This window comes from Centruroides vittatus, unplaced genomic scaffold (genome assembly GCF_030686945.1).
Source record: "Centruroides vittatus isolate TY-2023 unplaced genomic scaffold, ASM3068694v2 contig_787, whole genome shotgun sequence".
NCBI classification, from domain to species: domain Eukaryota; kingdom Metazoa; phylum Arthropoda; class Arachnida; order Scorpiones; family Buthidae; genus Centruroides; species Centruroides vittatus.
In genome coordinates this window covers 264813-278716 of record NW_027122507.1, presented here as the reverse complement: position 1 = coordinate 278716, position 13904 = coordinate 264813, and the positions used below count along the sequence as shown (strand labels likewise).

At 42.2% G+C, this 13904-nt stretch overlaps 2 protein-coding genes across 3 annotated transcripts in view; one reads left to right on the top strand and one right to left on the bottom strand.

Moving 5' to 3' along the window:
- Window positions 1-4070: 4070 nt before the first annotated feature.
- On the bottom strand, window positions 4071-9413 carry LOC136981677 (uncharacterized). The gene has a single exon (XM_067278015.1). The coding sequence runs from the start codon at window positions 9411-9413 to the stop codon at window positions 4071-4073; it is 5343 nt and encodes a 1780-aa protein (XP_067134116.1).
- A 1087-nt stretch (window positions 9414-10500) lies between these two features.
- Window positions 10501-13904, top strand: part of LOC136981684 (mortality factor 4-like protein 1) — a 51901-nt gene continuing 48497 nt past the window's right edge. For both annotated transcript variants that reach the window (XM_067278027.1, XM_067278026.1), the window contains exon 1: window positions 10501-10699. In XM_067278027.1, the coding sequence (XP_067134128.1) occupies window positions 10672-10699 (28 nt within the window). In that variant the 5' untranslated portion in view covers window positions 10501-10671. The remainder of the gene's footprint in view (window positions 10700-13904) is intronic.

The window sequence follows — 13904 nt, the reverse complement described above, 5'->3', positions numbered from 1 at the left end:
TATTTACGTTCTACAATGCCCCGAGACAGATCGAGTGTTAAGTTTATTATCTGTAGAAAATGATATTTTTAAAGAAACCGAATTTGAGGACGTTATAGATGAATTTGCGAACCCGAAGGCGAGAAAAGTTCGTCTCGTTTAGGTTTATTTTGTGATTGTTATTCGAAAGATATTAGCTAATACTGTATTGTCGACGTTCGTCGATCCGATACGTTAATTATAAACTTTTATTTTTTATGTTTATTACTAAGTAATTATTATTTTTGTTTTGTTACCAGTAACGTGTCAATAAAGGGTTAAATATTTATTTAATTTTGACGTCGAAAAGTGATATTAACTTCGTAACATCGTCGATAAGCGGCAGTATATATGTCGGAGTCATTTGTACGTGTAACAAAGCGAAATTCGTGGTAGTCAAAAAAAGGTTATTTATAAAGATATATTTTTAATTATTTACCGTATATATAGTTGAAAAGTATATTAAATGTCATTAGATAATTTTTTTAGATTAGATTTTATTTTTAATAACAAAAATTAAAAAGGCGCCATTTTTACTGTCGGCCGTAGGCGTCCAAAATCCCAGTTACGGCTCCGCTTCGCAGTAAATAAGGCGAATACATTACTACGATACGTACAGTACAGTACAATATTTCTTCCTAAAACTACAAATAATGTAAATTCATATTTTATTTTAGTTGAAGTCGAGAATAATGCCGACAAGTTTTGCGCCTGGTTGTAAGTCGGGATACACTGTATTAAGAGGTAATGGAAAATCCAAAAAAGAGCATTTTTTAAAGCCAAAGATTAGTCGAGTAAATCTATGGAATGGCGGTCGAGTACGGTATACGCTAGCAATTCCGACACTTAACAACAGTCGAGTATATGCCATCTTTATTTTAAGTTTTTGAAAACAACTAAGCACGCGATAGACGGTGACGTCGAGACCGCTGGTGGAAAGTAGGATTTAACACCCGATAGTATTCCCACTAAATTTCGTAACGCGCCTTACTCGCGTAAAAAGTTACCTACTAAAAAACTCGACCACCGAAACGAAAAATAGTAATTAGATCCGAATCGTTACGACACGAGTCGGTTAAATTACCACGTATCGATACAAAAGGTAAACTTTCCCCCGACATTTATAAAACGGAATTTATATAGTTGAATAATTTTGTTTATTTTTCGGTAACTCAATCGTCACACGGAAACACGGGCGAAACGCAATTATATTCTTGCGAGAACAGATTACAGAGCGGTTCGTCGACAGGAAATTCTACGACCCGTAACGAGTACGTTTATCGAGCGGCGTGTTACTCGAGATACAAAACACAGAAACGGAACGAAAAAAGTAATTGCTAATAACGCTCCTTTCTCTATTACCGTATTTTCCGGGGAAAGTTCGTTAAGTTACGGCGACGCGACACTCGGGCCATCTGCCCGGGGGAGGATGCCTTCCCGGAAGTCCTTTACGGGAAACCGGTCCCTATTTAGGTATTACTGACGCGGAGAAAACCCGGAAATCTCCACGTCCGAGCGAGGCGCGAACCCACGACCGAACTCCCGGAGTTCGGGCTACGAAGACCTCTCGGCCACCGGCGGGCCTCGGCGGAGAAGACTGCGAAATCGCAAGTTTCCGTACGGTAAAAGCCGGCCTGCCGATTTAAGCGAGGTTAAGTTTTTGCCATTTTTTATTCTTAATAATTTTTGTTCCGACATTTATCCTATCGATAGTAAATAAAACAGCAGAAAATAATTCGTAAAGACTCGTAGTTAGTAATTATTTTTGCTGTTGCGGAAAAAACTAACGATCGTTTATTAATAAAGCATCGACGGGAGAAAATGGGCTAAATACAATTAAAAGCCAGCTACCGGTAGATTTTACCACGTAGCGATCCGACAATGCTATCCGTATGTCGCGGGAATACGATAAAAGTGGGGATTTGGTCAAATCCCTAAGGGAGACGATAGATTTACCGAAGATGTTAAAATAAAGGTTCGATATTGACATTTCCCTAATTAAATGAACCGATTTGATCGAATCTCTAAACTGGTTTCGCGAAATGACAAAAAACGAATCGACAAAGTAAGAAGTACTTATACGAAAAGATAGAGATAACGCCGAGTTTATTTATTTTTATTCAAACACGTAGATTTGTGGCACCCGGAGTCGCGGAGAATGTTATTTTTTTTTAAAGACGCATCTATTTGTTTTGCATCGTGTCTTGGATTTTTCGCGGGAACATTTCTTAAACTCTCGACCTCCGAATAAAGATAATTTTCCAGCAATTTCTCGCAAACTTAGCTTTATCGGTGGGACGGTTTCGGTAAATGTGGTTGTAGCTATTTGAAGAGCGTTTCTAGGAAGCCAATCTTTTATAATGCCAGTCGAAGTACCAATTTAGTACAAACCATTTTTTTAAATCTAATATTATTCCCGGAATATTATTTCCGTCTAATGGACTCGTATCTACCTTAGGTACATCGACCAAAACTGTGAAATTCGCTAACGCGTTCTTAAATTTCTTCAATGAAAAACCTTCCATTTTTTCAACTGATATTTTTAGGTATTTTGCGGCACGTTCCCTCTGATCTATAATTTTCTTTTCTTTTTGGCGTAAGTAGCGTAAAATTTTCCATCCATATTCTTCTTCTTTTACACTATTTCCACATATTGCGTGTTTATTTTATCTTTTCGATAAAACAGTACAGGAATTTGATCGAATCGCTTATTTTATTAGGGAAATTACTCTATAGAATTGTCATTTTAACATCTTCGGTAAATTGATCATTTCCCTTAGGGATTTGACCAAATCCGCAGTTTTATCGTATCCCCGCGACATATATATCACGCCTTAAATATTCGTTTCGGTCGTTTTTCCACACGCCGTTTGGTCAAATGGTTTCGAAAAGTTTTAATTGGCATAAATTTGAGTTTTTGTTATTCCGAGTAACATTTTGAATAAAGTTCGTTCGTTTCCACGCAATTTTATCCCCACATCCGTAAAATTAAGCTGTAAAACTAAAGTAGCTCTATGGGAATTTCCCGTGAGCTATCGACCCGGAAATTTCGCCGGCATCCGATTTCTAACGAGAAAGCTTAAGTTTAAAATGTGAGCTCTCTAGACCCGGCACTTTTTCTCTACCACCGCGCGAACTGTCGACGAAGAAAAGAAGGCGATTTTTGCACTTTTTAATCGCTTATATTTCGGCAATCGGTTTATAGAAAATCTTGAAATTTTGCACGCTAGTTAAGAATACAACCCTCTTTCGAACGAGATACTCGCGATAACTTCGGGTGTTTGGGGAAGGAAAAAGCGACCCCCGAAGATCGGCAACTCCGCTTCCTGCGTACGTAGTCGGTGACTTTTTTACTAGGCGCGGAGTCGCGGCGGTAACTCTGGGTATGGGAACGTCGTCCGTGGCTAATACTACGACGATAAGAAATGAAAATTAACAAAAACAATTAAAGTTGTACAGAAAAGGAGGACGGTGGATAAGACGGTCGGCGACTCTATCCGGAGCGTAATTGCTCCGGTTTTCGGTTTGGTTGGGCCGAATACGACGACGGAAGGCAAAGAGGATAGGCGAAGAGACATCGCGTGGCGGAAGGACTTTCTACGGGAAGCCGGCCCTGTTTCTATATTAGACGCGTGAAGAAAATGCGGAAAACTCCGCCTGTCGCGTCAGGCCCATCCTAGTCTCGTGTAATGATTAATTAGCTTTCGTAACTCTCACCTGACCGTCTTGTTCGTACGCCAGGTTCCCTGTCGTATGTCCAATCAAGCAAAAAGTCCACTAAATCTGTCTTTAGATTTTATTCACACAAAACAAAAATCAACTATTTACATTAATTCGGTTACAAGAGCATTCCACTATGTTCCCGCGCCTTTTGGAACTTAACAACTTTTTTCTTGGTGTTGCCAACTCTCGACAAAAAACCAAAATTCCCGCCATCTAGTGGGATGAATGGGTCATCCTCCCACCCTTGATTTTGTCAGTCAAAATCAAAATTAAATTAAATTTAAATACAACAAACACATATAGTACTAATTGAATGAGTTCGAATCAGTCTACAAATCCAGCCGATTGGGAGCCTTTAAGGGTCTGCCCCTTTTTGAGACTCGAGAATTCTCAGATGAGGTGGTCACATCACTCCCTGTAGCGGCAGAGATCATTCGGGACCGATGATAGGTCCTCTCGCAATCGTTTTCAGTAGAGTCTACAGTCTTGCCACGAAATTCGTTTCGCATAACATACTTTTCATCCACCGAAGAGATTTCCAAGGGATACAGTCTCCTAACAGGACGGATGAGAAATCCAACCTGTGTTTTTATTTTGGCTACTCTTACCAATCCATCTTTACCTGGATAGATCTCGACAACTTTCGCCAGAGGCCAATCAAGTCGCTTTTGGTTGTCATGCCCAACCAAGACGATATCTCCCACAGCAATTACTTTAGCGCCCTTGGCTACCCCCTTCGGGTTTTGCAATTGCCCCAGGTACTCAATTCGAAATCTATTTCGTAAATCTTTTCTCAACTTGCATAAATAACGGAATCTCTTCCCAAGATTTACCTTTTCCAAGTGGTTTAAATCGGGAAGTCCAGTTTCCTTTATCCCTTGCAGAAACATATTAGGAGTCAACGGGATTAAATCTTCAGTATCTTCTGAGAGTGTAGTAAGTGGTCGAGAGTTCATCAAACCCTCTACCTCACAGATAATTGTGTAGAGCTCTTCGTATGTTAACGAGGCTCGTCCCAAAATTCTCCTCATAATCTGCTTTACACACCCTACCAACCTTTCCCACCAGCCACCCCACCAAGGCGAAGCTGGGGGAATGAACTTCCAGATAATGCTCTGAACAAGAATTTCATCTTTAATCTTCGTAAGTTCAGCCTCAGAGAAAATTTTGGCAGCACCGACAAAATTTGTACCGTTATCACTATAAATGACAGAAGGGCGTCCTCTTCTTGCCACAAATCGTCTGAATGTTTGCAGGAACGCCTTCGTTGAAAGAGACGTCAACAACTCGAGATGTACAGCCCTGTACACTGCACAAGTATACAGGACAATCCAACACTTCTGCTTATCCCTCAAGTACAGTGGACCAGCTAGATCAACGCCAGTAACCTCGAATGGCGCAGCATCTCTTATGCGATCCACAGGCAATGGCGGAGATTCAGGGTGGGCTGGAGACACAACAAATCTTCGACACCTAGAACATCGCAGTGTGATAAGCCGAATGTATTTTCTGCACCTCAGTATCCAGTATTTCTCGCGCAGATGATTCATTAAAATTTGAACACCAGCGTGGTTTAATTCTCTGTGTTTCCATTCTATCAATTTCTGTACAATATAGTGATTCCCAGGCAAGATAATGGGTAATCGGAAATCTTCACTATCTTTACTTCTGAATACGAGAGTTTTCACTCTCAAAAGACCTTCCTTGTCTATCACTGGGTGCAATTTTCGTAAACGGTTATCTATCCCCTTTGGAAATTCTTCTCTTTGAATCAGTTTCAGCAATACTAATTCAGCGTGCTTTATTTCCTTTACTGTGAGCCCCCCAGACATTCGAAGGGGTCGTCCTTTGAGATTTGAGGTAAACCGGTATATCCAAGCCGTTACTCGTAATATTTTCCAGTAAGTAGAATAATTCTCATAAAACTTTTCTGCTTTCTCTACATCCAGCGCAGAAATCACAGATTTTTTTCTTTCAGAGCTCACTATCTCCATGTCAGGCATTTCCTTCTGCCGAGGCCATTCTTCTACCGGTAAGCTTGTAAATTGAAGTGTCTCCCACCAGCGAGATTCGGCTAAAGTTCTTGCATTACAACCCCGAGATGGGAGATCTGCAGGGTTTAAGTATCCTGGAACGTGATTCCAGTCATCTGGACTACTTAAAGATCTAATTTCGTTTACTCTATTCATAACAAATGTAGCCCAGCATTCCTGATTCTTGATCCAATACAACGCATTCATGGAGTCAGTCCAATAAAGTGTTGATAATCGTTCAAGTGGGAAGTCCCCTTTAATAGTGTTCATCATTCTGACACCCAATAAACAGGCTAGAAGTTCAAGCCTTGAGATCGATACAGACCCTAAAGGTGCAACACGCGCACGAGCCTGTATCAACAGCCACTTTATGTTGCAGGTATCTGGCTGTCTGAGATAAATACAAGCGGCATAGGAGTACTGTGATGCATCACAAAATATATAAAATGAGAGTGGGACAGCTGTATTGTAGCTATTTACTATCCTTCTAGGAATTTTCACCTCCTTTAAAAATTTTAATTCTTTTATCCACTTTAGCAATCTTCTTTCTAAATCGTGCGGTAATGGGGTGTCCCAAGCTAACTTTCTTTTCCAACACTCTTGCATCAGAAGTTTTGGTATTAACGTCACTGGAGAAAGGAATCCAATTGGATCAAAAAGTTGACTCGCCAATGACAGAACCACTCTTTTTGTTAAAATTTCATCGTTAGGTACCCTAAGGTTTGCATCACAGTATAAAACGTCCTCTGAAATATTCCAATTCAATCCTAGCACACTGACTATTTCATCGGGCTGGATTTCCAAAGTTCCCAATGTCCTTTCATCGCCGTCGCAAACCGGTGACGTTTCTGTTTGTATACCATTGTATACCCAACCTCTTAAATCAAAGCATGCTAAACGCATGATTTCTCTAGACTGTCTCATAAAATTCACCAGCTCCTCTTTGGACTGACAACTCGTAACGCAGTTATCAACGTACATCGATTTCTTGAGTTTTAAAGCTGTTTCTTGCAGATGATCTGGAACATGGTTTAAGTGATAATTTAGAGTGGCTCCCAGGAGAAATGGACTCGAGTTTACTCCAAACACTACCCTGCGATGTCTGAAAACCTTTAATTTTCCAGGGTCGCCACCCTCCCACCACAAGAATCTGAGAAAGTTGCGATCCGCTTCACTTATTTCTATCTGCAAAAAAGCCTTTCGAATGTCAGCTATTACTCCGTATTCAAATAATCGAAATTTATTTAGAATACTGGGTATCAATTCAATGTAGTTAGGACCCTTTGCTAAACAATCGTTTAAAGAGACGTTGCCTCTTTCCTTAGCGGAGGCGTCGAAGACTGGACGAATCTTCGTCGTGGAATGCTCTTTGATGACCGCTCTGTGTGGAAGGTAATGGCAGTTAATCTCATTCGTTTTGACGTCTTTTATTTCTTCGATTATTTGTTCTTCAAGCCATTGCTTGAAGACTCCCTCGTAGGCATCGACCAGGTTCTTATTCTGTAGAGTTTTCACTGTAGATTTTAATCTTCGCTCGGCCAGAACCCTATTATCAGGCAGAGCTTGACAACCTTCTATCCAAGGCAAGGACACCATGTACCGACCATCGCTATCTCTCTTCAGCGTCTTTTCAAAATGTTCGATAGACGCTTGTTCCAGTTCCTTCTTTGATTGTTTTTCGGCAGGGTCCTTTATTCCAAGAATATCTAATTCCCAAAGATCAGGAATTCGCAAATCTCCAATTAACATCGAAGTGACAATCAAGTTTTCGGTTGGCTCGGAATGCTCCTTCGTGCGTCCTAAGATCGTCCAACCGAGTTTCGTTTCAATAGCAGTTAAACCTGATTTGAGTGTCCGGAGTCCTCCTGTCATTAGTTTGCCAGCGACATCCGCTCCTATGAGCAATTCAATGGGACCTTGACAATCGCTCAAGGATATCCCCATATTTGACAATTCATCCTGACACAGTTCCTGTGTAACTGGGGGCGTGGTCAGACAAATGGTCGATTGGTCCAAGACATCAAAATTACAACGATATTTATCGTCTACGCACGAGAGGTGTACCTTGTACACATCGTGTTCACAAATATCCGTACATGAACCTCCAAACAACGAATGTTTCAAATTTTCCTTTCTCATTGGTTGGTAACCGACTCTTTCTGCAGTGCTCTTCAAGATATAGGATCTCTGGGAGGCAGTATCAATAATTGCACGGATTTTGAGACACCTTTCCTCTCCCCTCAGAATCACAACCAAAGTCTGTAGCAAGACACGTGGAGTTGATGACACATTAGCCAATGCCTGCTCACATACTGGGGGGGCGCCGTCACCTTCACCAACAGAAGCATTGTTGGGAGATACCTTTCGGCTATTCCTACAGAGAAGAACGTGATGCGGTTTGCCACAAACTGTACAACTACACTTTGCTCTACATGAAGAAGATATGTGATTCAGTTTTAAGCATTTAAAACAAGCTCCTCGCTTTATAAGGATTTGTTTCCTTTGATCTAAAGTCAAATTTTCCGCCTTCCTGCACTCAGCGCTAGCATGGGATTTCTCACAGAATACACACTGCTGATCCCTGAATGGTTTCTCTTGAGCAGAAGTCAAAAGTTCCATACCAGTTGGAACAGTCTTGTTATAGGGAGAAGCAGCCTTAATTTTACTTTGTACTACCTTCTTGGTTTTGTTCTGAAAGCCAAACCCACTTGTGGCTAAGGAAATTTTCTCCTCGCTTTCAATTTCGTTACGCAAAAACTGCATCAGAGTTTCTAACTTGTTGAAATTCTCTCTTCCAGACTTGAGTAGCATCGAATTTAGGTGTCTTTCCCAAATTCTCAAGAGGTCGGTCGGTAAGCTAGATTCAACTAAAGGGTAGAGCATTGAAGCACACTTATCCGTAGTAACACCAAGCATTTTAAGGGATCGTAGTTGTGTCTCGATACGATCATAAAGTTTCACAATTGGCAATTTGTGCTCTTGCCCCAATGCATTATTCAGTACTAGACTCAGGAGCTCTCTCACGTAAACCTCGATGAGCACATCTTCTCTTCCGAAACGCGAATTTAAACACTCAATTGCTTGCGAGTAATGCTCGGCTGTCACGGGGAACGATTCAATTACTTCCCTGGCCCTTGAGCCCTTCAGAGTCGACTGAATGAGGTATTGAAATTTATCCAAATCCGAAATATTGGGATCTTCATGTATTTTCTTAAATAGTCCCCAAAAGGAAAGATAATTTTTCAAATTGCCATCAAATTTTTGCAATTCAATCTTTGGTAACTTAAAATTTCCCTTGGAATAGCCAGTTTCGCCTTCGCTTCGTGTTTCATCCAGCCCCGACGTATTCAAACGACGCTCTAGTCTTGTTTTCAAGTCTACGAATGTACCATTGTAATTCTCAATACCCTCAATTTCTTCATCCAACATCTGTTGAGAACACTTCTCATCCTTTTGTAACTTATCTAATATTTCTTTATCGATGGTTTCTATTTTAGAATATTTTTCCTGTAACTGGGCCAAAAATCCAGCACACGAATCGAAATCTTCAACCTTCGACGTCAGAAATTCCTGCACCCTATCGGCGAACTTTGTGAAAGCACCTCGGTAGGATCCACGTAATCTGATTGAGGGCTCCATGAAGTGAATCTTATTAATTAACCCAAAGAACAAAAGCAGACAAGATAGACATAGAGAAAACCTCGATGCAGAGATGTATTTCCACTAAATCCTCCAATCAGTACTCATTTTCCGCAGTTAAATAAATACTTCCAAACGTAAACAATGTTCGTACAACAATTGTAGAACGTTTATAAATAAAATCAGTTAGAACCTGACGTCCCTGTTCGGGCGCCATTATGTCGCGTCAGGCCCATCCTAGTCTCGTGTAATGATTAATTAGCTTTCGTAAATCTCACCTGACCGTCTTGTTCGTACGCCAGGTTCCCTGTCGTATGTCCAATCAAGCAAAAAGTCCACTAAATCTGTCTTTAGATTTTAATCACACAAAACAAAAATCAACTATTTACATTAATTCGGTTACAAGAGCATTCCACTATGTTCCCGCGCCTTTTGGAACTTAACAACTTTTTTCTTGGTGTTGCCAACTCTCGACAAAAACCAAAATTCCCGCCATCTAATGGGATGAATGGGTCACCGCCAGACCAGCCACGGGTAAGGCGCGAACCCGGTGGCGTAGCGTAGTAGGGGCGGCGGGGGCGGCCGGCCCCGGGCGGCGCTTTTAGGAGGCGGCAAAATTTCACAAGAAATAATAATTTCGTGTAAAAATACCTAAATAAGGGGGCGGCGAAATTTTCCCTCGCCCCGGGTGGCTGACACCCACGCTACGCCACTGCGCGAACCCGGAAATATTTACCCGTATCCGATAATGTTAGCCGGTGGACCCCGCCGAGCGAAAAAGAAACGCGGTAGAAAAACGGAGATTTTTTCGACCCGGAACTGTGGCACGGTACAAACAGATAGAACGAGGCCAAATCTTTTGGCCGTCGACGTTACGCCTTTGCGCTCGCGAGTATAAAATCCGATTACTTTAAACCGGTTTTTTTACCGAAACTCTTTAGGACGGAAATTGATTTTGTGCGTATACGTTTAATTTCACTTAAACGTTAATTTTACGCGGGAAGTACTCGAAAGTCGAGGAGTCGTTTCGTCGCATTTCCTGTAAGATTAAAAAATGAAAAGAGAAGACTCGGATTGTGGACGAAAGGTGGCGCCGAGAAGAGGCGCCATATTGAATACGGCGTTGTTTACGGTTGGCGGTATCGGATATTTGCCAGTGGACGAGTGAATTGTTTTTAGAAAAACAAATAACTTTTTTATTTAGTTTCTTTTATGTAAATTAGTCGCAACCACGGAAAATTCAAAAGCCCAAGACGAAATGGTGCCTAAATTGAGATTTCAGGAAGGTGAGTGCGAGTCCGTTTACTTCGTAAGGATGATAAAGCGGGTGAAGCGTTGGGAAGAACGCTTCTGGGCTTACGCTTTAAAACTCGCTTTTCGTCGACTTTGCAGCTCTGGCCCTAATCCTATTCCTTGACTGATTCAAAAGCATTAAATAAGGGAAAATAACGCATTTGGCCGAGTCCGGCTAACTACGAACGGTTCTCAAATGTTTACTTTTTAAAAGAATATTCTAAATGCGTAACGTCTGTCGACGAGATTCGCCCGTTCGTTAAGTTACGGCAACGCGACGCTTGGGTGATCCCTTTCGACGGGTCTTTCCGAGGGTAACTGGCCCCTATTCGGGCGTTACGGACGTGGAGAAAACCGGAACCCACCGCTCGACTCCCGCCGTTCGGGGAACGGAACCGCTCGGCCACCGGTGGGCCGATTCTTCTGCTGTCGGCTACCGTTCGGGCCCTATCGTTTGAGGTTCGCGGATCGATTCTGCCGTCTAATATTAAAAATGGGCAGAATTGGGGACGTCCCGGAAGTCGAGAAATCCGTTGCCCGTCGTCGGAGGCGAAACCGAGCGGAGAATTCGACGGTGCCCGTTACCGGGGGCGCTCCCGCTCCGAAGAGTCTGGGAGTTTCCGCTCTTCCGGGATTCCTCCGCTGCGGAAAATCCGTGCCTTCGGACGGTTTTTGCGGAGGCGGCCCCGGAACGGGGAGAGATGCGGGATTCGGATCGGCGGCCGCTGCCCCTCTCTTCCGTCTTTGCGGTTTCGCCTGCCCTTAACGTCGCCCGGGATTATTTTATTTTATTTTTTGTCTCGTTTTCCGATTTATATTGTATTTAATCTTGGTAAACCGTGATATTTTTTTATCTTACGTACGTCGAACGTCGTGTCTTCGTGCTCTCGCCTCGTTCTCTCTCCGTATTTTGCTACTCCCGTGCGTACTTCTGCTTTATTTTTATTGTCGTGCCGTCCTGTTAAACGAGCGTCCGCCGGGGTTCCCTTTCCTTTGCGGCGTTCCGGCCGCGGACTTAAGAGATTCGGTGCGCTGTTTTGCCGACGCGCGTGTTTGTTATTCCGTTTGCCGCCGCGAAATTTCTTTCGGTCGCGAAATGTCCGTCTTCGGTTCCGACGGGTCGGACGAAAAACGTGACTCGTCGCCGGGCTTCCGTAAAAACGTTACGATTTCGAAATGTTTTGTATTGTTTTCTCTCTGCGTTGTCGGTTTTAGACGGTTTGACCGTTGTCGAACGACGAGGTTTGTTAGTCGCGTTTTGCGCATTTATATATTTACGAAACTTTCCCGACGTTCTGCTAGTTGCGTACCCTTTACGTAATGTACTTTGGCCTCGGTGTGTTTTTTCCGTTACCCGACCAAAAATTACAAAATATCGCAAAATACTCGACCGACTTTGCATTTGTAAAAACAAATAAAACTTAACTTAAATTTTACTATTAATTTTTGAGTTGTTCGTACGCAATGCAAAAAAAGGAAACTAAGTATCGTGTGAACTGTCAAAAAGCAAATTATTTTTTCAAACTGTGAGTATATTGATTGATTGTGCGATAACCTGGATTAAATAACAAAAAGATACTTTTAAAAGAGGAAACGATACCGAGACGTAGCTGACGTGCGACCTCGGAGAGTTTTCCGTTTCGGGGAGTCGTCGCCCGTTCCTCCGACGGTCTAGTTGTGCCCGTGCTCTCCCGCTTCGCCGACCGATACTTTGCCCGCGGATACTCCTCGCCCGCCGTTTTGCATTCCGAGGACAGACTTTAGGGACGAGAACTTTCTTTAATCGATACGGTCGAAGAAACGATCGAGTCGACGTACGATTTTCCGGTCGACCGGCGTCAGACTCTTAGAACGTCTACGACGAGGTATTTATCGACTTGTGAACCTTTGTAAACTCTCTCTCTTTTGTGTTTAAGGTTACTAAAACCCCGACGACTCGCTATAGTTGCCAGAAATGTAAATCCTACGAACAAATAAATGAGTATTTTTTATTTAACTTGTATCCGAGTGCTTTTCTTCTGCCACGCTGTCTGTTGAACCTCCTTTGTCCCAAATGCGGTTGCCTATGCATACGACCGCTTGCACGATAAGCAATAAGTGGTTTCCGTGTTTTCCGGAAAAGACGCGGCGGCGTCGGTCCCGAAGTGGACGTTGCCGACGTGGCGTCGATCCGTCGGTCGAGCGATGCGGAAGCAATGGGGGATGCTTTGCGCGTTATCGCGATTGGGTTTAGATACCGACGAGCAATATGATCGGCCGGTCGAGGGAATATGCCTTATGGGAAGTCTTTTAATGAAATCTGGCACCTATTCCGGCATTATTAATGCGACAAAAACACACTTTGCTAACTAGCCTTTCGACTAAAGCACAAATTCTAGCCAACTTCCAGTATTTAGGAATCAAACCCAATTAGCCTGTGGGTCGGTATGTGTGTAGGATGGGGAAGACAAACCGGTGGATTCTACGTGAAAAATTTTTTGGAGCAGTCTTGACGGTGTTTGATCTCGGATTCTTCGCGGCAGCAGCTGAACACTACTGTTCGGTTATCTGGCTGCTTTCACTTTGTGAGAAAAACAAATAATATCTTTGAAGCTTTTCAGATCCAATTTCAATGTTACTAATGCAAGAATGCAAAGTGTAGAGACTGTAATAAAAAGCTTATTCTATCACTTCAAAGCACCAAACTTTACTTTATACCAAAAACAAACTCTCAAAAAAAGAGTTTGACTTTCATTTCAGATGCTATAATTTTTTACTTGTTGCAATGATACTTGTTTTACATCTGGGGTGTTTTAATTTGGATATCAATTTTCTTTTGACTAATTAATTTTTCATTGCCCTGCTATTGGTTGCAACTTATTTATAACTATTTATTATTGCTTCTATAACATAATATGGTCTTAATGGTTTGGTTTTATTTGTTTTATGGCAACGTGGGAGATCTGCCGAGGGAAGGAATGCTTCTCGGCAGACTTTTGTGGGAAAATGGTCCCTATTTAGGTGTTACTAACGTGAAGAAAACCCAGAAAACACCACTTGGCCAGCCCGTTGGCGAGGTGGGAACCCACGACCAACAAGCAATTATTTATTGTAGCATTATCACAATGCCAGGTCGCAACTTTTAATCACATTTTTAATTTAAAATATATGCTCTCCACTACTAATCCATTTTTTCATCCTGATCATAAATTTTAGTGC

What these genes read in the sequence shown, in the direction of transcription:
- LOC136981677 (XM_067278015.1), bottom strand. Translation starts at nt 9,413, where the DNA reads ATGGAGCCCTCAATCAGATTACGTGGATCCTACCGAGGTGCTTTCACA.